The sequence below is a fragment of the Aquila chrysaetos genome, chromosome 17 (assembly GCF_900496995.4).
Source record: "Aquila chrysaetos chrysaetos chromosome 17, bAquChr1.4, whole genome shotgun sequence".
Lineage (NCBI taxonomy): Eukaryota > Metazoa > Chordata > Aves > Accipitriformes > Accipitridae > Aquila > Aquila chrysaetos.
Genome location: NC_044020.1, coordinates 29,387,605 through 29,410,227, shown reverse-complemented (window position 1 = coordinate 29,410,227; position 22,623 = coordinate 29,387,605). Strand labels below are relative to the sequence as shown.

General features: G+C 43.3%; 1 protein-coding gene across 15 annotated transcripts in view; it reads left to right on the top strand.

The window, feature by feature from the left end:
- Nucleotides 1-22,623, top strand: part of PPFIBP1 (PPFIA binding protein 1) — a 117,704-nt gene that overhangs the window by 65,263 nt on the left and 29,818 nt on the right. For 6 of the 15 annotated variants that reach the window (XM_030041559.2, XM_030041562.2, XM_030041567.2 and 3 more), the window contains 7 exons: nucleotides 9,872-9,958; nucleotides 11,182-11,295; nucleotides 11,852-11,983; nucleotides 18,435-18,527; nucleotides 19,027-19,119; nucleotides 20,896-21,010; nucleotides 22,556-22,588. In XM_030041559.2, coding sequence (XP_029897419.1) covers nucleotides 9,872-9,958; nucleotides 11,182-11,295; nucleotides 11,852-11,983; nucleotides 18,435-18,527; nucleotides 19,027-19,119; nucleotides 20,896-21,010; nucleotides 22,556-22,588 — 667 coding nt within the window. The remainder of the gene's footprint in view (nucleotides 1-9,871; nucleotides 9,959-11,181; nucleotides 11,296-11,851; nucleotides 11,984-18,434; nucleotides 18,528-19,026; nucleotides 19,120-20,895; nucleotides 21,011-22,555; nucleotides 22,589-22,623) is intronic. The other 9 variants (XM_030041576.2, XM_030041571.2, XM_030041572.2 and 6 more) reach the window with 3 other exon arrangements.

Below are 22,623 nucleotides of genomic sequence, written 5' to 3'. Positions count from 1 at the left end.
GTGGGTGTGCGCTTCTGCATATTTTGCCAAATCGGTTTTACAGCAGTGTCCGGATCCTGTTGTCTCATACACTTGGTATTGGCCAAGGTAACACCGTGCTGCTGAAATGGGGATGCCAGATCTGATGAAGTCTGGGTCTGATGCAGGACAGGCCACCATGGTGGCTCTGTGTTGCACCCTATGCATTGCTGCTATTGGGATGGGCAGCCACCGTCGCCTGGTCCCTTCCCAGGACGGGCATCGCACCCCCTCAGAAAGGGTTTGGTCACCCTGGAGCCACCGCTGATCTTGCAAAAAGCGCTTTTATCTTGATAAATGGATTTATTTGAGCGCTGAGTTGCAGCCCAGAGTGGCGGGTGCAGGACTGTGCTTGCCAGACTGGTGGCTGGGGCTGGCGCTGGGTGACCTGGCGTGCCATCCAGCGGCATGGGACCTGTGCACGGCATGGCGGGAAGAGACGGGGACCTGGGCTCGCTTCTGTGGCTCTTGCAGAAAGGTTTAAGGGGAGAGCTTTTTTTTTCCCCTTTGCTTTGAACTACTCATTTGAAAATGCCTGAAACTTAATGAAGCACGTGGGAGCTTTCCCACTGCCTCCAGTGGGATTTGGATCTCGCCCCCGCTGTCAAAACATGGCAGCCAACGCTGAGATCAGGAGGAGGAGACGGGAGTGACATTCGAGTCAGATCTTTAAAACATGCAGAGTTCTCGCTAACATCAGCGTTTCCTTCCTGCGTAATGTACAGCAGTGAACATCGCTGTAACTAGTCTCTGCTCTGTGTGGAGCAGAAATCGAGGGACATAACAGGTTTCATGCAGGTATGGCCTTTATAAATAAAAAAATGATCATATGCCAAATAAACAGCCTTGGGAAATTAACTGCTCCCCATGGAGCGCACAGACATCAATAGTCCACGCTTAGTGATGCTGATCCACAGCACATTATTCTGGAGTAAAGGGGCCCAGCAGTGTGGCTGGAGGCTGCAGTGCCTGTTGAGATTAATGAAGTGAAGGCCAGTCATTGCCCCTTGTGACGGCAAATGTGTGATTTAGGGATGTCTGGCTGTTAGGATCTGGAACGAGGTCCTTCAGACCGGTGTGATACGGATCACTGCATGGCAATGAGACAGTAATGGTTTTCATTGCAGCTGTGGGCTGAATCCGGGAAGGGAAGGGCTTTGCTGTGCCATTCAGCTTAGTGCCTCCTGAGCACTGGAAAAGATGTGCAGGGGTTGTGTGTACAAAAGATTGCAGAAAATGGCTATTCCATCTATGCTTATCCTCAGTCTGCCTCAAATTATTCACCTGTACTCTCTGGTATTCTTAAAGCCCCTAGTAGGAAAGACTGAATGTTACACTTTGTACTGTGCTACAAAGCAGGGGATTTGCAGGTGTCACCAGTGTCGCTGGTCCCTGCCTGAGCAGGGAGGTGTTACGTGAATTCCCCAGACGATTTGCAGGAAGGCTTTCTGCAACTACACCCAACCTTACCAAGGAAGGGAAGACACCTCCTTGGTTTGAAATTGGTTTAATCTGCCACGCATGAAGTAATTGCATCCACCGGGCTATTCCAAGCTGGTGGAACTGGTGCGTGACATCCCATCCGAAGCTGTAAGCAAGTCTCTCGTGTCTCAGAGGAAAACAAAAATAGTGTTCACTGCTGCCAAACAGTGTGTCACAAGAGAAAAATCCTTTCCTGGCCCCCGCAGGGAAACTGCTGATGCCCTAGTTGGGAAAAGGGTCTGACAGCGGTCTCCCAAAGTTGCTCGCTTCTGTAAAATGAGGCAGAGCATCCAGTTTTGCCATGCCAGAATTAGCTGCCCCGTGTCCCTGGACCGCTTTTCTTAGTGTCCACTTCCTTTCTGCTCCTCTCAGTGTGTTAGACGAGTCTATGCAAGGACTCAAAAAGGGCCAACGAGTTAAAATGCCTCATGCTGATTTTTTTAACCAGTGGATGTCAGATGGCCACGTGACACCAGAGTGCGCGTACAGTGCCCGGACATCTGGCAGAGCTCTTCCAAGAGAATCCATTGGATGGTCCCCACGGGGACTTCAGAGGAGTTGTATGTGCAGCTTTCTGCTGCACAAATAAGCCAGTTTAACTATAACACATCATTCCTAGTTGTCCATCTACAGCTCTCTGTGTTGCTGAAGCCCTCCCTGTGTCTCCATGTGCAAATGGAGGGCAGGTGAATGTCATGGTTAAAATTACAAACTAGGCCATTTGTTCAAAATCTGGAAAGGGACTAAGGCCTTTTCTAAGCTCAGACGTGTTGGGATTGTGTGCTGTCACTGGGGACCAGACCTGAAATCTATAGCCAGATCATAACTCTTCCAAAGTTTTGGAGTTTTTTCAGATTTCTCCTGATCAACAGAAATGTTTAATGTATTCTGATGTATACTTTAATAAAACATGTGCTGTACTCTGTGAAATGGAGCTTGTGGCTTGAATATAGACAGCATGTGAGTAATCTGTAACATCGTCACCAGTAACAAGACCATTTTAAATGAAACTTGGCCTTTTGCAAGACCAAGGCAGCCCTGTTGTGTCTAGCTGGAAGTCGATAGATCCTTCTTTTGAAGAATAATTCTCAGAAACCTTGCTCCCAGTCATGAATATTGCTCCAGTTTTTCTTCAGTTGAAACAAACGAGACAGTTTTCTTTCAGGTTATTATTTTTCTTGACAGTGTTTTTTTGGTGTTTTTTTAAAAATACATCTTATGCAACAACCTTCCCAGAAAGAAGAAACCAACTGTGTCTTGTTAAAAAGGAGGGTGAAGGGTAGAAGTGGGTGGACAGTCCCTTCCTACACCTCAGAGCCAGCTTCCCCGAGCTCCTGATCTGAACTTGTATATTTGGGTCCTGTTGTGTGCCTTCTCCTCTTTAAAGGATGTGCTTATGGAATGAAAGAGCCAGGGTAATACTTTAAAGTCCACAGCAAGTGCAACTGTGGTTTTAGCTTTGGAAGTGACTTTCTGAATTTGAGAATATATATATAAAAAAAAAAAATTTTTTTTTTTTTCACTCCAGAAGTGAATTTCTGGAGTTGGCTGTAAGATCATTAAAGCAAAACAAATTTTATGGTCTCCAAAGGTTTCTTGAAGAACATTTTCGGCTCATTTGAAGATGATAGTTAATTTGAGCTGTGATACCCACAGTGGCTTGTGCAATCCAGAGTGTTGCTGCTGTGAATAGCAGATCTGCGATCTCACATTCCAGCCTCAGACTTTGACACTTCTTCAACAAGTTGGTTCTTCCAGAGGGTGGCTGGGAGTAACGAGAGTTAATAAAAGGGAATATTAGATTTCAGAGAGAAATTTTCCTGGCTGGATAAACATAGCTTGTAATCTTACAGAGATCTGTTGGCCTATTTGGACAACAGGGTAATTCCCAAGTGGAGGAAGCGGTTTGGTTAGCCAGAAATCATCTCATATTTCCTATTCATGGAAAAATCTTGTCTTCAAACCAAAGTTTGTTGTTTGATTGTGTTAGTGTGGGTGTTCTGTGCGTTCATTTGGCTCTGCTTGTGCTTATGTTGAGTTTAGCTATGGAAAGGTCCTATGGTAATGTGTGGCACAGAGGCGTTTACCACCAAACACCTGTTTGAGATCCCTCCTCAAGTTGCAATATGAAAGGTGCCTTGTGATACCGTTTCAGCCTGTCATCATAAACTGCCTCCTGGCAATACTTTTTGTCCATGAGAGAGATCTACCTCTCAAAGTTCTTGAAACACAGGACCCTGCTTCTTGCTAAAGGTGATCATCCAGACTGGTGTGTTTTTAACGCTGGAAGATAATACGGGCTCATTTATAGCACGTCTTGGCATCTTCATGCGTTGTGGATGAGTTCATCGGCAGTAAGAACAACCCCTGCGGTCCTATGCTGGAGCGTAGGGCAGCCCTGATGGCAGAGCTGTTGAAAGTCACCATTCCTAATCCAAAATGCATCAGTCTGGCTTAAAAACCTCAGCTTCTGCTCTGCTCTTTTGTTCTCGATTATTCAGCATTCACGTTTTTGAGATTTTTATGTATCAACGGTAGTTGTAAATGTTTCTTTTTTATTATTAAAAGCTGTGGGTTTTGAGATAATCACAGGACTCCCAGAGCTAGGCTCTGTGGTCAGAAATACTAAGGATTTGTTATGCTGCTGCTGTTACTGGGTAAACTGAAACTTAAACATGAGGACAGAGGTTGGTTGTAACTGTTGCATTTTGCATCGTTTTTAAGTACGACATAAACTTCAGACAAGCCACTCCTGAGACCTGGGACGGTTGAGTCAACTTTTTCCTTCCTCTCTTTCTTGGTGCCTACAAGTGAATTACACGTGTTCTTCTAGCTTTTCCAATTAGTCGCCCATCAAGAAAAGAAAATTCCCTCCCGTTTACCTTGTAGTCAGGTGAAGGGATTGGAATCGCTCTTTTCTCACGTGTTTTTGCGTTGGATGATTTCTGCAGGGCCGGGAGGGTGCAAGGAGGCGGTTGCGTTTTTTGGTGAGGAGCGACAGCGGAGATGGCCAGCTGCCGCCCGCGTGGGGCCGTCCTTACTCCCGGTCGGGTTTACACAGCTCTGCACTCCCCTGCCTGCACCCTCGTCTGCCTTGCTGCCTGGCCTTTGTGTGTCGGGATCCCGGTGGCAGGCTCAAGTTGGAAGAACTCCCGGGCTTTGATGTGTTAATTCCCCAGAGGAGCTGCTCGCTCTGCCTGAGGAGCGCTGCTGCTTCACGGCTCCGCTTCCCACATCTCCCGCTCCGCTGCCACGTTCGCCTCCGTCCTGGGTTAGGCAAGGAAACCTGCCGTCGCTTAACCTCTCCGTCTGGGTTCAGAGGAGCCCTGACGGCACCGCTTGGCACGGCGGGCGCCTGCGGTGCTGGGGCCGCAGCTCTCGGCCTCGGCTGCCTGCCACAGCCGCTCGCGTCCTCCAATGCACGAAGGTAGTCATGACCAGCATGGAGTATAGCTGGGACATTCACGGACGCTGCATCTGGCTAAATAAGGTAAGGCTGTCGGTGTTTGTTCTGGCTCTTGCATCTCCCTCAGTGACAAGCCGTAGCTGGGCAATGCTGGTAGGGAATAAGCATTTTGTCTTTCTCTTGTATCAGATATCAGCTGAGCTGCTGTTGAAGAAATTGAATATTTTGAAACGGCTGCATCTTCCTTATTCAACAGCCGTGTTACCTATATTTAGAAAATGTTTCAGGTAAACTCCTCAGAGTGAAGGTCTGTCTTAAGCTGGTTTTCTTTCAGAATTCACTTTTATTGTAGTGATTTTAAAATATAATGCGGTGGTGGGTTTTGAGTGGGTTTTGAGTGGGTTTGTGGGTTTTTTTCCCCTGCTCATTCTGTAAGGAGGAACTAATCCATAAACTTGAGGAAAAGCTTAGCAGCAGATCTGCCTGCCTGCTGCCAGACCATGTGGAGCAGGCTGCAAATATTCACAGCAGTGAGTAGGGAGGTGTGAAATGCAGGAGATGCCAGTTTCGGAGGGCACTGGTGGGCTCTCACACAAACTGGTTAAACACTGGTACAGGTTGCGTTCAGACAGACTTGACCGGTATGAATTTGGGACGGAATCGATACTTACAGAGAGTAAAGCTGTCACGGCTCTGTATTGCAGAGGAAAGGGTGGCGAATACTTTGCTTGGAAAACCTGGAGGCTCTGCCCGTGGCACACCAAGTGATGTTGAGGTAGCTGAGGCTGGAGGAGCCCCCTTGCAAGGGACTCTCTAAAACTGAGTGAACAAGCAGAACAGCGGTAGCTGTGCTTAACTAAGCGTAGGTAATGTGTGTTATAATGATCTGAACAACATAAGCATGTTGATGAGCTCTAATTTAACTCCAGATGGTCAGGAGAGAGATGTCAGGGACAGCTCACTTGCTCAACTGTTGACTGGACTGTGGTGGTCAAAACAGTCAGTGCAATCTGCCGTACAAGAAAATAATGCTGTGGAGTGGCAGCTCCTTCTATACAAATCAAATTGCATCTACAGCAAGAACAGTGTGATTTGTGCTGCTTATTTTGTCTCAATAGCAGAAGAGAAAATGAAGGGAAATGAGGGTATCAGCTGCAGTAGGCTAAAAATGAGTTTTATTTTTGAAAGGAGAATTCAGCAGTTGAGAGGAAATGGATTTTTTTTTTTTCTTTTTTTATTATTGGGAGGTTCAGAACAGCAGCTATTAGAAACTTCCCTGTGGTTTGGAATGCTAACTCGCTTCCAGGGAACAGGGATTAACGACTGAGGGCAGGCAAGCTGTGAAAGTTTGGTGATGCATCTACTTATTACAGGAATAATTCCTTCCAGAGTAGTGTGGATTTTTACACTAACATGATTGCAGACAAAGCTTGCACACGTGTTTAACAGATTAGTCACGGATTGATCTTGCAGAGTTTTTAAGTGCACTGGGTCTGATCTTATAAGGCATTTTAAGTAAATGCTTAACCTCAAACTTCTGCGAAGCCTCAGTGGCATTGTGACAACTGTTCTTTTGTTTTTAGGATTAAGATTGGTATTGGTAAATCTGCATTCTCTTCCCATACAATGTTTTGCAGTTAATCCCTAAATTGAAAACATGTGCAAAGTCTAACTGCTTAATTGAAGATGGATTTTAAGTTGCTGATGAAAAAGAGCCTTCTTTGGAAAATGGCTAAGCTTGTCTTACACAGCTAGTAAACTATGTTAATCCTGTATTGACTTTGATGATACAAAATTGATCCAGAACTACCAAGTGCCCCAAATATGCTTGTAGTTGCTGTTGAATCAAATATTTACTTTTCTTTTTTTCTTTTTTTTTTATTATTTTCAAAGTGGAGCCATTGCTCTGCAGGGTGAGTAGTTGCTACACTCAGTCCAAGGGGAGGCTGTGGGTTCCCAGGTGGAGAGAAACTCCTTGAAGGACACATCAAATGTTGCTCACCCAGGTTTTGCACACACCAGGTCTCCTGGCATCTTTCAGACCTCCCTGCAGCCCATTCCTCCCCGTTGGGGCTCCTTCCACCCCGTCTCCTGATGCACTACTTTCCCGTATCCAGTGTTTGGGCATCTTCCCTTTCCATTTCTCTTCAGTCCTGCTCACTGCCATCATTGCCCTGTTTTTTTTATGTGTTTCATCTCCTCTCTTCCTTCCTCATCTCTCTGGGAAGAAAATCGTGCCAGGTATCAACTTTTTACTTTTGAAAACAGCGCAGAGGAGAGATGCGGGAAGGCATTATGTGGCCATTGCCTGTGGGTCCCCGATATCTGCACCTCTATAGGAGATGCTGGGGCTGCTGCTCTGTGAAATAGCTGCCATGGCCTTTCTGTGTTGTCCTTTCTCCAACTCTCATCTTTTTGCCTACTGAAACCAAAGTCAGTGACTTCCTTGCCTTTTCATACCTAAAATGAAGAGTTAGTCCCAGGTATTACGCAGAAATTAACAATGTTTCAGGCAAAAAGCAAACTGCTGTTGGGTTGTACACAAAGTTTTCTGTTTTCAGTGGACTACAGAAGGTTTGTTTTTATGCAGATTTTACAAAATATTTCTGGCGACAGCCAGCAAAGACATCTTTGTATTTGGTTTTGTGGGAGAGCAGCCTTTACTCCAGTCCTGTTCAGGGTTCCCGATGCCTCCTCCCTCTTTCTTACAGCAATGTGCAGCTGCAGGCTGAACTCTTGCTCTCTAAATGGTCCTATTTTAAAGCCAAGTATGACGTGCTGAGCAAAACAGGATTTTTTTTCAGAAGCGTGAACAAAGTTTAACAACAAAGGTGTCTTGGCAAGATGCTAAGCACAATGACTAACATTCTACTTTAACACCTCGTTGGTTTTCACAGCATCATAAAGACATTTTCATTGTAGTGTGAAACCAATACTTACCTCCTTGTATTTTCTTCACGCAGTCTTTGGTTTTAGTTAATTTGTGTCTGGTTACTCTGACTAGAGGTATCAGGAGGTTCAGTGGTTAGGGCACTGATGTGGTGGTGGTTGGGAGGCAGGGAGTTGAGTCTGTGCTTTGACAAGGACTTTCATGTTAGCCCCAGCAAGATGGAGGGGTGTCTTTGCACCTCAGCTGCCTGCTTGTAATGAGCGATGAATATCACTTTCCTACATCAGACACGCACACGCACACTGGATTGATAAATGTGTTGTATATTACAAAATGCAGATGCTGTTCTTATGGAGGCTGAGTAAGTGACTGAGATGTACTGGAGGACTTTAAATGAGAAGGGAGCTACAGAATAGCAAAAGTATGCAAAAACCTGGGTTTTGTATTTCACATACAAGTCAAGTTACAAATTAAAGCATAACCTGCTAGTTGAGCAGCTAACAAGTTTATTTTGGAATCTGTTTGACGTCTTTCACCTAAATTAAAGTGTTACAAAACTGAAGATCTCGCTGATATTGAATGGAAATCCTATGGCATGAACCAAATTCTGATAGAGGTCAGGGGAAAAACAGGGCAAACTCAGAGGTTTAGAGTACTTCTGCCTTGGTGCTTAGTGGCTGGATGGTCAGAAGGCCTAGTAATTTACTGCTAAATAATTCAGATACAGGGTACCGTTATGATACGAGGTATTGGTACAAATTACTAGAGAGCATCCTTTCTTAGTCTGCTGTAGCTCTAGTGATTTCAGGGGAGATACTATGGTGACCTTGTAAAAGTTGCGCATGTATGCTTGGGAGACACATTTGCTACTGCACACTGATATAAAAGCTGCCGGGACACAGCCTGATTTCTTGAGAGCACTAAGGTGAGGTCAAATACTTTGTACCCCCTCCTGTTTGCTTTGTGTCTAACCTTTAAGTGGTGCTGGTGGGAGTTTTATTCTTTCAGTTTCAAGTGAGGCAGTTTCTCCCACCACCCAAGGTCAGACATGTAAGTTAGAAAAGGAGTTCTAGCCAGCAGGTTTCCTGAGGCATCCTCTGAAATCACGGGAGATGAGCTGCTTGAAAGGGAGATTCAAAGCAGGAGCCCGAGGCTTGCAGCTCCTAAGTGGTGGTGGCCTCTCAAGGCAGGGCTGTGCTGCAGACTCATCGGGGCATGAGGATCAGTTGCCTGGCTTCTTTTCATCACATATTCAGAAGGAAATCAAGGCTTCTCAATGTCGGTGGGAGTCTCTGCTGAGTGCGCTGGATTTCAGAGCAGCTTCTCAGACTCCTCTAAACGATTTATGCAATGATGGGAACAAGAATTTCTTTTCTGAGCTGAGATCTGATTGTGGCATCCATCACAAAGTGCTTTGAGACAGCTTTGAATATGGATAGAGTAAAATCCTTCTCGCTGCTCAAGAGCATTGAAGTTATTATGAAGAAAGAAAGTTGCTGATTCCTCTGAACCCTCTGATAGCATTAACATGTATTCTTGTTTCTCTTTAGCCTCAGGCAGCTTTACAAAGAGATGTGTTTAGAGTGCAGACATTCACTCATACCCAGTAAAATGTGCCTGATGTAAAAGGATGTCTCTTACTGTGTGTTTTAGAAAAAATTGTTTGACTTGCAAGAAGCATAATGCACATTTTGTAGATTGTATGTTGATTTTTTTCACTTGCTGAATGTCTCAGGGTATTTGTCTCTTTGCAAGTATGGCTTAGCATAGTACATCACTGAGCACAAATTTTGTTAACAAAATGCTGAATACACAGTAAGTGAATTTTGCAGAATTGGGTCACCAGAAGGTTCTTCCTTTCTCATCTTTAAGCCCCTGAACAATTCTTGTCCTGAATGGTGGTAGTGTATCCTTTGTTGACAGTTTATTTGATTTGTAACCCTTTGGGGGCTGGAGAATACTTTCAATCTGTTCTTGAACTGTGCAGACTAAAAATAATCCTGAAGTGTGTTGGTAGAGTTGAATTACACTTACGGTACAGTTGCTGACTATGCAGTATTTGCTGTCTTTTTCAGACTAATGGACACATATCTGGGAATGGAGATGTGTATCAAGAAAGGCTGGCTCGTCTGGAAAATGATAAGGAATCTCTTGTTCTGCAAGTGAGAGTCACCTAGATTAATTTTTTTTGCTCGTGCATTCATAAGACTTTTTGATAGTATGTGATAAAACCTCTGAGGATTTATTTGCAGTTGTGTCGTCCTGGACAGTGTTCAGAAGGCTTGCTGATACCTGAGAGTTAACCCAGATTAAGGATAGGTGTGAATTTAGATTGCAGGAAAAATCTTAAAGGCCTTTCTGTGTATCTGATATCTTTTTGAATCTTGTTATCTGAGCAGGTCTGCAGAGCAACCACCCTCTTACATTCATGTGTATCCTTAAGATCACCATTTTCCATGACCGTTCACATGCTGTCTGCATCAGGTGACAGATGTCCTGTCCTCCTGAAAGGTGACAAAAGCTGCGGGACTGGCCAGTGGGTGAGAGGAGACAAGCAGCTCCTCAGAGGTCCTGCTCACCTGCTGCTGGGCTGGACTGGGTCAGCCCCGGGTGCTCTTGCAAGCTGGCTTACTCTCACCGTCGGAATTGGGACTACCTGGCACCCCTTGGTCGGCGCAGGTGTCCTGCCATCCCCTGATGCGGACGTGTCCTAGGGGATGTGACAATGCCAAGTGCTGCTCTAGGCAGCTTGCCCTCGTTCCCAGAAGTACTGCAGAGTTCCTCGAAAGACCTGTTTAAAACAAAAGGTTTTCATTCAGAAAAGGCAAAATGGGAATCGATCTGCAGTCTCAAAAGGTGATGTCTTGGTCTTGCCTAGCCTCAGTCCCTGTGTTTTAACCTCCTTTGCTTTTATTGTTCTGAAAAGGAGAAGCTATCTGCTATGGTACACTGTGTGCAGTCATTTGGAAAGGAGAATAAATGATACGCAGTGATGTTTAGCTATTTGGTTGTTAAGGTAGGAGCTAGTGGGTTTTAGTTAATGTATTGTCACAATAAAGGCATAATTGTTGGCTGTAAAATGCAGGAGCCACCCCTTATGAAAATTTCCAGGACAAGTCAGAAGGGGAGATGCAGAATTGCAAAGCATCCACCAGAACTTTGGCTGAAATTCCAGTAAGCGTGAGGGGAGAGCTTTCCCTCCTCTCCTGTCGCCTTTGCCACATGTTGTGTCCACTGCAGAGCTCTGCTGCAACTCCTCCTCCCGCCATGGTCCCATTTAATCTTTGGCCCATCCAGCACTGTTATTCACATACAGTTCTTCAGGTGACACATATGGCATGGGTGCAAGGTACTAAACGTGCATCGCTTTTTCTCCACTGTGCAGGTAAGTGTGCTTACAGACCAGGTGGAGGCCCAAGGAGAAAAGATTCGGGATCTGGAGTTCTGTCTAGAGGAGCACAGGGAGAAGCTGAATGCCACGGAAGAGATGCTGCAGCAGGTATTTCACAGCCCCACGTCCGTCTTGCTGTCTGTCTTCATTCTGTCTTAACAAACTGCATTTTGCTTTGGTGAGAGCAGTGCACGTCAAGGTGTTGCACCCCTTGATGCCTCTTAACTAAGTGATAATTTTCTACCATATTTGCTTTAAAGTTTTTGTACTTAGCAAAGTCAGTGCTGCTTTACACTGTAGGAATCCAGTTCTGCTCTTCTTTGAGCCTTTCCTCACTGATCTTCAAAGAGACTTGGATTAAAGCCTCTGGCAGGATGGGTGGATTCTCCTCAAAGCTCCTTGCTGCCCAGAGCAACTGTGATGACAGAGAAGCTTTTTTCTTGTCCTGGCAGCCAACCCATGATAATGCCCCTGTGATCTCAGATGCATCCTGGGTGCCTGGAGTCTGTCAGATGGGTAATAGCTGTGTCCCAGGGCTCCAGATAGTGCAAGGAGGAGGGTGATGCTTTTCCCCATGAAAGAGGCCTTTAGCTGTAGAAATAAATTACTGATTTCTTCCTCTTGCCTGCATAATTCTGTTTTCTTCCTCTTCATCTTGAATCAGGAGCTTTTAAGCAGAACATCCCTTGAAACTCAGAAGCTGGATCTTATGGCAGAGATTTCCACTCTGAAGTTAAAGCTTACATCTGTAGAGAAGGATAGATTGGACTATGAGGACAGATTCAGAGACACCGAGGTGAGTAAAACCCAACTGAATAAATTGTGAAAGCTGTGTGTGGCTTCACATTAGCTGAAAATTTCCTGGGATTTTTTTTTTTTTTTTTTTTTTTTTTTTTTTTTTTTTTTTGCCAGGCAACACGGGAACTCACCTTTAAGGTTAAAACATGTATGTCTTAAAATAAAAAAGCGTCCTCTATGGTAAACTCTGGTTTTACAAAGAAAGATTTCCAAAACAAATTTTTGATTCTTGCCATCAGATCTCTGGAGGGATGGCATTTAGGAGGGATTTAAATAAAATCATGAACGTACTGCACTCTCCTGTCCCAACTTGAAACTGTCATCTTCCTAGTAAGGCGTGTCTGAGGCAAACACTTAAGCCCATTGCAGGTACAAAAAGCATGCACGTGCAAAGACAGAGCACACTAAAAGACATAACTTTTGGGTTTGGTAACAGAGAGAATGCGGTGACTCTGTGTGAGGACAATTTGAAGCCTCACTTCAAACCCCAGCCTTACAGAATCCCAGGACTGAGAGGCCAGCAATTACTCGTCTCAGCCTGGCTTCAAGCCCAGTGGTGTACCGTGCCAGGCAGAGCTGCCATCCCTGGCAGCGCTCTCCTGAGGCATTGCCCTTGGTGTGCTGCAGATCTGTGTAGCTGAACCTTGCTCATGTTTGAAGCCAGAAAGCCTCAAAGCAGGTGGGCAAACCCAGTTTTTCCAGGAAACTCCAAGAATCAAGCTGAGTTTTGCTGCCAGGGTGACATACCCTGTATCAGAAATACCTTGGAGTCTGCATAGGAAGCAGAAGAAGATTTCCAATTCTGGGTTCATAAATGAGCTGAAATGTCAGATGTTTGTATTGTGGATGTTCCAGATGTCATTCATTTCTAGAAGGAAAGAAGCCACAATGTCATCACAGGAGAAAAAAATTGCCCTTTCCACTTCAATCAGTGGTTTACCAACTCCCTTCCAGTTTCCTATATATTTTCCAGTGAAGTGTCATTCCTCACTTGTATTGCAAGCATAAGAGCAAAAGTTAGGCTTGCTTTTGAATTACTTTCTTTGGACCTGTCTGAAGTAATCCGCAGACCCAAAGAAGTCCACAGGTTGAAAACTAGTGACTTGAATCATGTTCAAATTTGAAAGGTGGTGATCATTTACGTAGTGATGGCAGCATCCGTTCCTGCAGTGTAGCACATCTGGGTGTTGCCAAGCTGTGGGTTGGATTCATGTTGCCTCCTGTAAGGTAACAGTTTGATACCAGGTGTTACGTGAAGCATTACAGCATTGCCTTAAAAGCAGCCGATTTTGCAGACCAGGTGAGTACTGTGTGTGGCAACGCTGGAGAAATTGGCAGGGGGAAAGGTGGAGGGAATTGCTGAATGTCTTCTGCATCCATAGGAGGTGTGTTTAAGAGCTGGCTGCTTTCATAGCTCCCATGAGGTGTCTGCCCACACAGTGCTCGGCTCTTCCATGAATTACAGCATACAACAAATAACTCTCTTCACCTGTATACTGACACCTATCATAAGCACCCCAAATGGTAGTAGGTGAATGAGTTGACATCAGCAGTAAAATGGCTTTGGGGAGGCGAGGTTTGGTCCAGGTGCTTTCAGAACTGGATTTCACTGCATCTCCACTTGTAGACACTCTGTGGTTTCTTGTGCTTTCCAAAACAGGTAACGAAAGTGTTTGGGCTTTGAGTGATTTGCTTCCTCTATTTCTATGCTTATTTTTATTGAATATGATTCATTGTTGAGCTTTCCTCTACTCCTCGTTCCTTCGTTTCTCCCCTGAACTGCAGTGTCTCTTAATAGCACAACTCAGCATGCCAAGAAGGTGGATATGGAGCTACCTCTGTTGCCAGAAAAGTGGTTACAGTGTGGGGACCACAGCATGCACTGCAACTCTGTAGGCTCTCTGCAAGAGGCTTAGCTGCATGGCAGCTATGAAGACCTTTTTCTGTGAAATACCTTGAAATATGCTTAATGTCTTTGATAAAAATAAGATAACCTCAGTTATGTTTAAAAGGTTATTACTATAATTAGGGGCTATATAGATTTATATCCTGGATATTTATGCCAGAACTAATGAACTATTACTAAATGTTCCTTGCTCCCTTTGAAAACCAGAATGATGTAGTTTAGTGTGATAGATATTATTATGTTGTTTCTTCTTTTTTTCAACACTTCATAGCTGTAAAAAGGCTTAGGCTTAGACACTGAAAGGGATAATATGTCTTAATTTCCATTTTGTTCAGTGGAAAACTGAATGGCTAATTAGTTGTAAGGGTCTCAGCCATGCAAAATCTCTTAATAGGTATTTAGGAGGCAGTACTTACTCAGAAGTACACGATATTTTGTTCAGTGTTGATCTAATTATATTCCTGTTTAAAGTAGTAGATGATCAATTGTTTCAGCAGAGCTGATTATTTAAAATATTCTACTGTAAAACACATTATGGCATTTACATGCAGTGTTCAAAATGGAAAAAATTTCATACCGAAACTGGGAAAGAAAAACTCTGAATATTGCTTCTGGTTTTATTTAGGGGAAAAAAAAAAACCCACTGACATCTTACAACTTTTGTGAGCTACTGTCTCCTACAGAATTACCATTTAGATTAAATCCTTCATAATATTGAGTTTTTACTTATGTCTGTCATTGCAACTTCCCATTCCAGCTTCGTAGGTTTCTCATGTTCACCATTCTTTGTCTAAACAGATGCTTCACTAGATAGGTAAGCTTTTTTTCCTTTGTGCTCTAGGACTTTACTGTCTAGATGTTCTCAAATACACAGCTTTTTCAAAGCGAATTGTATACTTAATAGAGATTCATAATTGTTCTGTTCTTTAAGTCATTCCAGTCTTTCCACTTTCTCAGCAGACACCAGTATTATTTTCCTTAAGGAGCATGGGTGGTCTGAGTTGGGCTAGTTTATGTAAGACAATATCATACAAGGGAGTTTATTTAGGGAGGAGTCCATGACCAGACATGGTCTTTGAAGCAGCAGCCAGAGGGTAAACTGGCTCACTCATGGGGAGTTCTTCATAATTTAAACACCACCAGTCTCCTTTGTGCAGCTGAGTTTCTGAGTGGAGCAAAATGACAAATGTAGTTTGTGTTTCCAGTGCCAGTAAGGAAGCCTCTGACCCCTGAAGCTTAAAGTTATCATTGCTTTTTTTGTGCCTCCCTGGCCCTGCTATGAAGAGCATGAGTAACATGAGCAGGGAAGTAAAAGGCTTTGGGAAATAGGCGTCTGTGTGTCCCACCCCATCAGCAGCATTCGTGGATCCATGCAAGGAACAGCTGTTGGGTGTTTGTATGGAGGGACCTGACTCCGGATCAGAAGAGGGCCATTCCGTGGCTCTCTCCTGTTTTGCAGGTTTTTAAGATAGGAATGTGCATTACGCCCAGGGCAGGTATTTTAACCTGTTTACGGGTGCCCAAAGAGGAGGTATTAAATGCAAGTAAAGCAGGTGCCATACACTGGCTACCATGTGGGTGACTGTTTTACTGCTGATTCATCCAAGTCAGCCAGGGAACTCAGTGGGTTTTTGGTCTGGTCTCAGATCCTGGTGAACCTGTATAACACCCTGAGTGCTACAGGGACATACACACCTCAAGCATCACATTGGTCCCCAAACCTCTTTGGGTCATAAGCGGTTATAATGGTTGGCACCTTCAGATTTCAAACAATGCTGTGATCTCCTTGCTGGGGCTGCTGCAGGAAGGAGCAAGGCACAGTCCTTGCTGGGAAAGGTTTGTGGTCAAAATCAGTTGAACAGAGAATAGTGGAAGAAAAAGGTAAGTGTTTCAGGGCAGCAAGCAGGAAAGTGAAATACACTGGGAGGATTAGGATTTCTTAGGGAACCTCAGTGCCTTTGACAATCTCTACTTCCAGTAGCTTGCCCAGAGTTAAATAGTAATTCAACAGCAGGGGAGACAACCCTGTTTGGCCCTTTTCTTTTTCCTCTGCTCATTTATGCAAGGCTTGACCATCTCTTTTGCACTAATGAGGATCTGTACATGGATCCTCACAAATCTTTGATGTACTCGTCTGCCTCAAAAAGATGAGAATGAATGTCATTTACAGTTACTGTGTTGTAGATAACTTCAGACATGAGTTGATGTTGCACTTGTAAGAGAGTTACTGAAAATATTTTTAGAGCAAAGCACGCTGTTAGGACTTGTCTTTAGTTCTATTTAACCCTTGAGAAATTGTACGGTATTTTTGGTGACCAATTACCAGTGGTAAAGGATCCGATTACCCATGAGGCCCATAGCAGTTTAAGCAGAAGAATTTAGTTTCTGATCTAAGATCTTACACTCTTGGATTCTGGTTGCAAGATCGCTCTGTTTTCTGTGACATCGTGAGTGCATCTGGACACCGCTGTTAATCAATATGGGTTGTGCTAACATTTTTTCATAAAAGGAGAAGAGTTTTGGTTTGTTACTCATTTTGCCTCACAGGGGCCTTTTGAATATGGATAACTGGTTTCCCTCCTCTCCTTCAGTATTTTAAAAGTCACATAGTTCAAGTGATAAATAGGCAACAACGTCAGCAGTTACTGCTACACAGCATATTTTGACATTGGATCATGCCAAAGCAAAAATGATGGCTGCAGGAGAGAAAAGCCCCAAACAAATCAATTGTCATAGTGTCAAAGCTGACCATCAGACCTGGGAACATAGATTTGTTAGAGATCTTGAACTCTTGCTGTTGATAAGAAACAGCTCAATTAATGTAGTCATGCAGACATACATCCATGTACTTTTATACTTACAAAATTGATATGCTTTGTAAAGGTCACATTGAAGAATCAGTGAGGAATTGCAGGTGTACCCAAATCAGAAAGTCATACATTGGTAGCAGTAATTACTAATAGCATCAAAATGTTCTATATTTTTATTTTCCTTGTTGTTCTGGTAATTGAGCTTGGATCTTGCTAAAGAAATGCAGATGCTGCTCTGTTGCCATCAGATTCATTGAGCACAAAGTAATAACCAGAGGCTTGTAAACTCAGAAAATGTGGCGTGGGGCTGGAAGGCAGGTGTTACTAGGGACCCATGAATACCCTCTAAATGCCAGCTGCTGGTTTGTTAGTTTATAAATTATAAATCTCTATTAATTACACAGCTCTGAAAAGGTGTGCTTACAGTTGTTAGGTCAATGTACAGCTTTGCTTGACATGGATAGGATTTGCCTTACCATAGGAAGACAAGCAAACCTAAGTACCATACTATCTTCTTGGTAGTTTAAAAGCCGTTATGCTGCAGTTCAAGTCCTCTTACATTTTGTAGGGTGCACAAAGAGCTTATCTCCTCTTCTGAAGAGTTTCCTGGTGATTCAGCATTACAGTAGCTGTGAGAAACCGTTTTTCTTTTTTTATTTCTTTTTTTCACACACATGTAACACTGAGCTGGTGTCCATACATAAACTAAAGGTCAGCGAGATCTATGTGAAGCAGAAGCTTGATGGACATCTTTCTGCTGTGTGAAAGCCACAGCTCTCTGGTTATGTGTTCCCCTGCTGAGCAGGAAGATCATTTTCCCAAAAAGCTGTGGTTTGTTATTTCTTATATGGAGGGACACTCTCTCCTGGCTGCCCCCCAGGCTTCCTGCAGGTCTGCAGCCAGCCACTTAAGATCCCATTTCCCCATCTAGAGGATGGGGAGGTTTGGAGAAAGCGCCTTGCACCTTGGTGGGACAGTCAAACTCGGGGGTCATTTGACCACAGCAGGAGGGGAGCTGTAGACCTGATGGCACTCAGGGCTGACGTCCAAACCTGGTACATCTCGCCAGGAGGATGGCCAGGAGGTCGAGCCATTCTCCTGAAGAGCTCAGATGTGAGTGGTGGCTCCGAGTTTCTTCCAAACCAGGCTGAATTTGCAAAGCTCAGACGTAGTGTTGTCATTGATGCTTAAACACGTATGCCTTTGTGCTTGTAGAAGCTTGTGACAGGTCTTTCATTCAGTCCTCAGTTAGAGGGGCTCATTTGAGCGGTGGAAATGTGGACTTACACTGTAATCACTTCGTATCTTGAAAAGGCGGGTGATGGCTGGTGAGCCTGGGGAGGGGAGGATGTGGCTGCTGCATATTGAAGGATAGTTGCCACAGTTTTCCATTACCCACTCGCAGTGGTGGACATCCAAGCAGTTGACCAGCCAGAGGGGCAGGAGGCCTTTCTTGGCGCTCAGCACAGGGAACACAACTTCAATTTATGTCTTCCTTTGTCCTCTGTCCTCTTGCATTCAGTACAGTAATGCAGAAACTGAGAAATACAGTCCCTGGATATCTAGGAAGCTCTGAATTGCTTGACTCAAGCTATGAATGTGAGTGATGTGTTTTTGTGTACGGAGTGCCTTTTATTGCTGCTGTGTTTTTATGGTCCCACCAATGGGTAGCTGTTCTGTTTTGTTTATTGAATTTCTTTGTTGTTTCTGGTCCTGTTTTTCCCCTTACTCAGGATTTGATCCAGGAAATAAATGAATTGCGGTTGAGAGTGGGAGAAATGGACAATGAAAGACTTCAGTATGAGAAAAAACTGAAAACAACCAAAGTAAGTGAGGCTGAGGGCAAGAAGCAGAGATGGGTGTAAGTCGGGCTTTAGAAGTTTGTTCTTTTCCCTCGTCTTTGCCTGCACCCTGCGAAATCCTGAGTACACTCAGGCCCAGGGGTTTCGTGGTACTCACTTAGCAACACGGGTTATTTCCAAATTTCATGCCATGGTTTTCAGATCTGGGCATTGTTTTTTATGAAGGATAACTTACCATGCAGCTGGCTGTTAACAATGAATTTATTACCTGTTTAGACCCATGTTTCGTGTGTGTGTCAAGAAACACCAGTTGCAGTACATAAGGCGTGTGCCATAGGTGAGACCAAAGCTGAGCATTTATTTTCTCCTAAATGTGCTAAAAATCAGCCATTTCTGAAGAGAAAGCATTCACCTAAGTAATTCTAGGAGCCTGTTTCTCTAAGTGTCTAACTTCTCTTTGCCATTATAGCCTTGTCTCTTTTCTATCTTTAGTTTTCTCTCACTCCTCTGTCTCTGTTACCAGTCTTTAATGGCCAAACTTTCTAGTATGAAAATCAAAGTGGGTCAGATGCAGTATGAAAAGCAGCGGATGGAGCAAAAAAGCCAGATGCTAAAGGTGTAGTAGTTTCTGGGTAACATTGGGCCTGTTTTGAATCCTTCATGTTCCACCATTTTACGGTCTGTCTTGCATCGTGCTGTCATGCTCTGTTCTTCATTAACTGCTGTGTGTTGATATGCAGTGTACTCTTTCCCATTAGATGTGGAAAGCACTTTATGTAGATACTCCTTGTAAACAGCTTTTACATCGGATGGGAGAGGGTTTTAGTGTTGTGAACTCTGCATAGGTTACACATAATGGAATTAGACTTGGGTTAAAATCATTCCCCTTCCAAGGGAAGATTGCCTGTTCTGTAGCTTATGTCCATTATTCAAATGAAACTCTTTCTTACCTTTTAAGAGAAAATATATTCATGAAAACTAGCTAGAAAATAGTGTTTCTTTTATACTGTCCCCTCTCCCACCTGTAAATTTACATATTTTGTTTCTAATTCAGGGGAAGAAATACACATCAACAACCACATGCAGCTCTAGTTGCCCATGGGTATCACAGCAGCTTCTCAAGTGACCAAGAGATGGTCTTGTTTTGGAGAAGCATGGGTCCTCCACTGGCAGAAATCCCATCAAAATCAGTACCAGGTTGGAGCACTGGAGGACTGTATTGCCCAACCACTGTTCTGGAAGAAACTTTGATTTCTTGACAATTTCAAGATGGATCTATTTTTTAATGGTGCTTTAGAGCAAACAGGAACCAATTTCAGGAGATTCTGTAGTCTGGGCCATAGTTTGGGTCGCAGACATCATTAGATATTTGCAACAGATCTTTTGAGGGAAGCTCAGGAATATACCTAAACCACAGTATTCTAGTTTGGTTTATTCCTTCAAGGTTTTAAAACTTCAGTTAGAAGCTGTAAATGCCAAAATTATGAGTCTTGCCTTGTTTTGTTTTATTTACAAACTGAACAAATTAAATTTTCAGTGTTGGGTACATTTGCACTGAGGGTCCTGTCTTGATGATGCTGTTGCACAAGATATCCTCGGACATCAAAGAAACATGTTACTAAACTGGGTAGGATTTGACTCAAATTTTAAAAAGTTAAATGCATGGATCCGTGCCAGTCACTTGCTAGTGCAGATGGTTAGATCTAAGTTAAAATTTGACAGCATTTATCTAATACACCCCAACTCCCCCAAACACCATCTGTCTTATTCCCATGAATCTCAACTCTAAGCTTCCTTTCCTAATGCTTGATCAGCAAACCCAAACTGTGGCAGAGGTACCACATTTTTGTCTGAACTGCTTTCCAGTATGTGTTTATGTGCTTGATGGTGTCGTGATTGAGTTTTCTTTCATAGAAGCAGTGGTTATTTCTGAAACTGTCCTCAGCCTGGTGTAAGCACAGTTCCATAATTGTCCAGCTTTGAACATGCAAAAATGCCCTATAAATACCGGAATATGTGTTCATAAATTTTAGCATTCAGCCTCATCACCTGCACTTTTTCTGTCTCTGCAAGGTTAAATAAATAAGAAAACTGCTTTTTTTGCTTTACTCTTTCTTTTTTAAATTTAGATGTAGAATCTCTTTTCAATTGTACATGAGACTTACACTTTCAGACCATAGGCCCCTGGTTTTGCCCCCTTATGGACTCAGTGGTCTGTTGTGATGCTCAGAGTCAGTTTGGTGGGTGTACCCTCAGCCAGTGTAAATGTCAGGGGGCCCTCAGTCATTTCCACCAGCTGAGGACCTGTCCACTGTGCTTCATAGGAGGGAATTTTGGAAACGACTCAGATGCGTGTGGAAGCTGTCACTGAGTGATTCTGTGTCTGTTACAGGATGAGCTAGCAGCTTTGAAAGACAAACTAGAGCAGAAGGAAGCCGAGGTAAAAAGGTTGCAAGAAAAGTTGGTTTGCAAGCTGAAAGGAGAAGGAATTGAAATACTGGACAGAGGTAAGAAGAAGGGAGGCTCTCTCACTATGTCCTCCTCAGTCACCTCATCTGAGATCGTGTTTCCATGAATGTTTGTACAGGATATAACAGATAAAGGCCTCAATTTTCATATGCTTTCTGTCTTTGTGTTTACTTCTTATAATATATTTAGTGGGTGTTCATGATGCAACTGCTGAACCTACTGGCATAGCAACTTCTTGATCAACTTAAAACTAGCCTCAGTAATCCCTAGTTAGCTCTTTATGTGGCTTGCATGGTGCCTCAAAAGATGCAGTTTATATTGGCAGAGAAATCCTTAAACTAATTTCAACAAGTTCCCCCAAAAGATTATATTGAGAAGGAAACTTGCTGTGTGGGTATCTATGCTGGGCTTTGCTTGTACACCCCTTACTGGTAAGGAAGGGCAAAAGCCATGCTGCAAACCAAAGTATGACATGTACCAGCAAATCTTCAGTGTGGACCTAGCCTTAAGTAGGTGAAATTGAGGACTGGTTCTCGATTTGTGCACTGGTCAAGTCTAAATCCTAATTAAGCTTGAGTTAGCACAGAAATTTTACATGTCAGATAATTCTTTTATTTGCTTGCAAAGAAGAAGCAAAATCAGTATCTATTTGGGGGCAATTTGGATTCGGGAACTTATTTAAAAATATAAATTTTTCTTTAAAGCCTCACAAAAATTTTCCACAGGCTTTTCTGCTGCAATTTCACTTCTGAATATATCTCGCTGATAGTTACTGCTGATTTTAAGATTATGCTTTTAAAGTATGTTTTTTAGAAAAATAAAGCCACAAGAGATTAATTACTCTCCTCCTCTGACCTGAGGAGGAAAACGCTGTGTGTAGATTGTCGCATTTTATTTAATAAAATGATCTGTTTTCAAAACCACTGCATAAGATCACTAAAAGTGACCACATTGAACTATGATTTCCCCCCCACCCCGCTTTTTTTAAAGAACATTTAAATGTGAGCAAGGTCTGACTTTATTGCATTTATGACTACTTATATGGGGCTTTTCTTCCTGGGGGCTGCTGTGTATGTTGAACTCCTATTATCCTCTGGTTCTCAGCTTTAGTTGAGTTTTCAGTATAGCTCAGCAGAAGATCTTCTGCCATGATGAACCATGATTTTTCTGCCTTGGACGAATATTAAGTAATGCTGTCTGCAGATAACACAGGTTATCTGCCCCATTAGCTGAATTGTGCTTTCTGAACAAGTATGTATATACGTTATCACTTAGCTGGCTTTTGCTAGTAAAGTGTTAGCTTAAGAGTGATCTCTTGGCATAAGCCTTTTCTGAGGCCTTACAAGTGAAAACATACAGTTGAAAAATATATCCTTGAGACAGGTAGTTTTGTATGAGAGCAGTGAGACTATTTTGTGTCATTAGGAAATTTAGCACCGGGGCAGTGCAGGGTGAAACCATGAACTGCTTGCTTCTGCAATAGTGAGGAATAGTTGACTCCTTAAGTATCAGTATGGTCTTAAAAGTTACTTAATGTCATAACCTTCATGCTAATTTCAAATCCAATGGATTTTCCTGCACAGATGAAAATTGTAAAAAGAAGCTCAAAGATAAAAGTAAGGTTTCTGGTGTCTTTCCACAAGCATTTGCA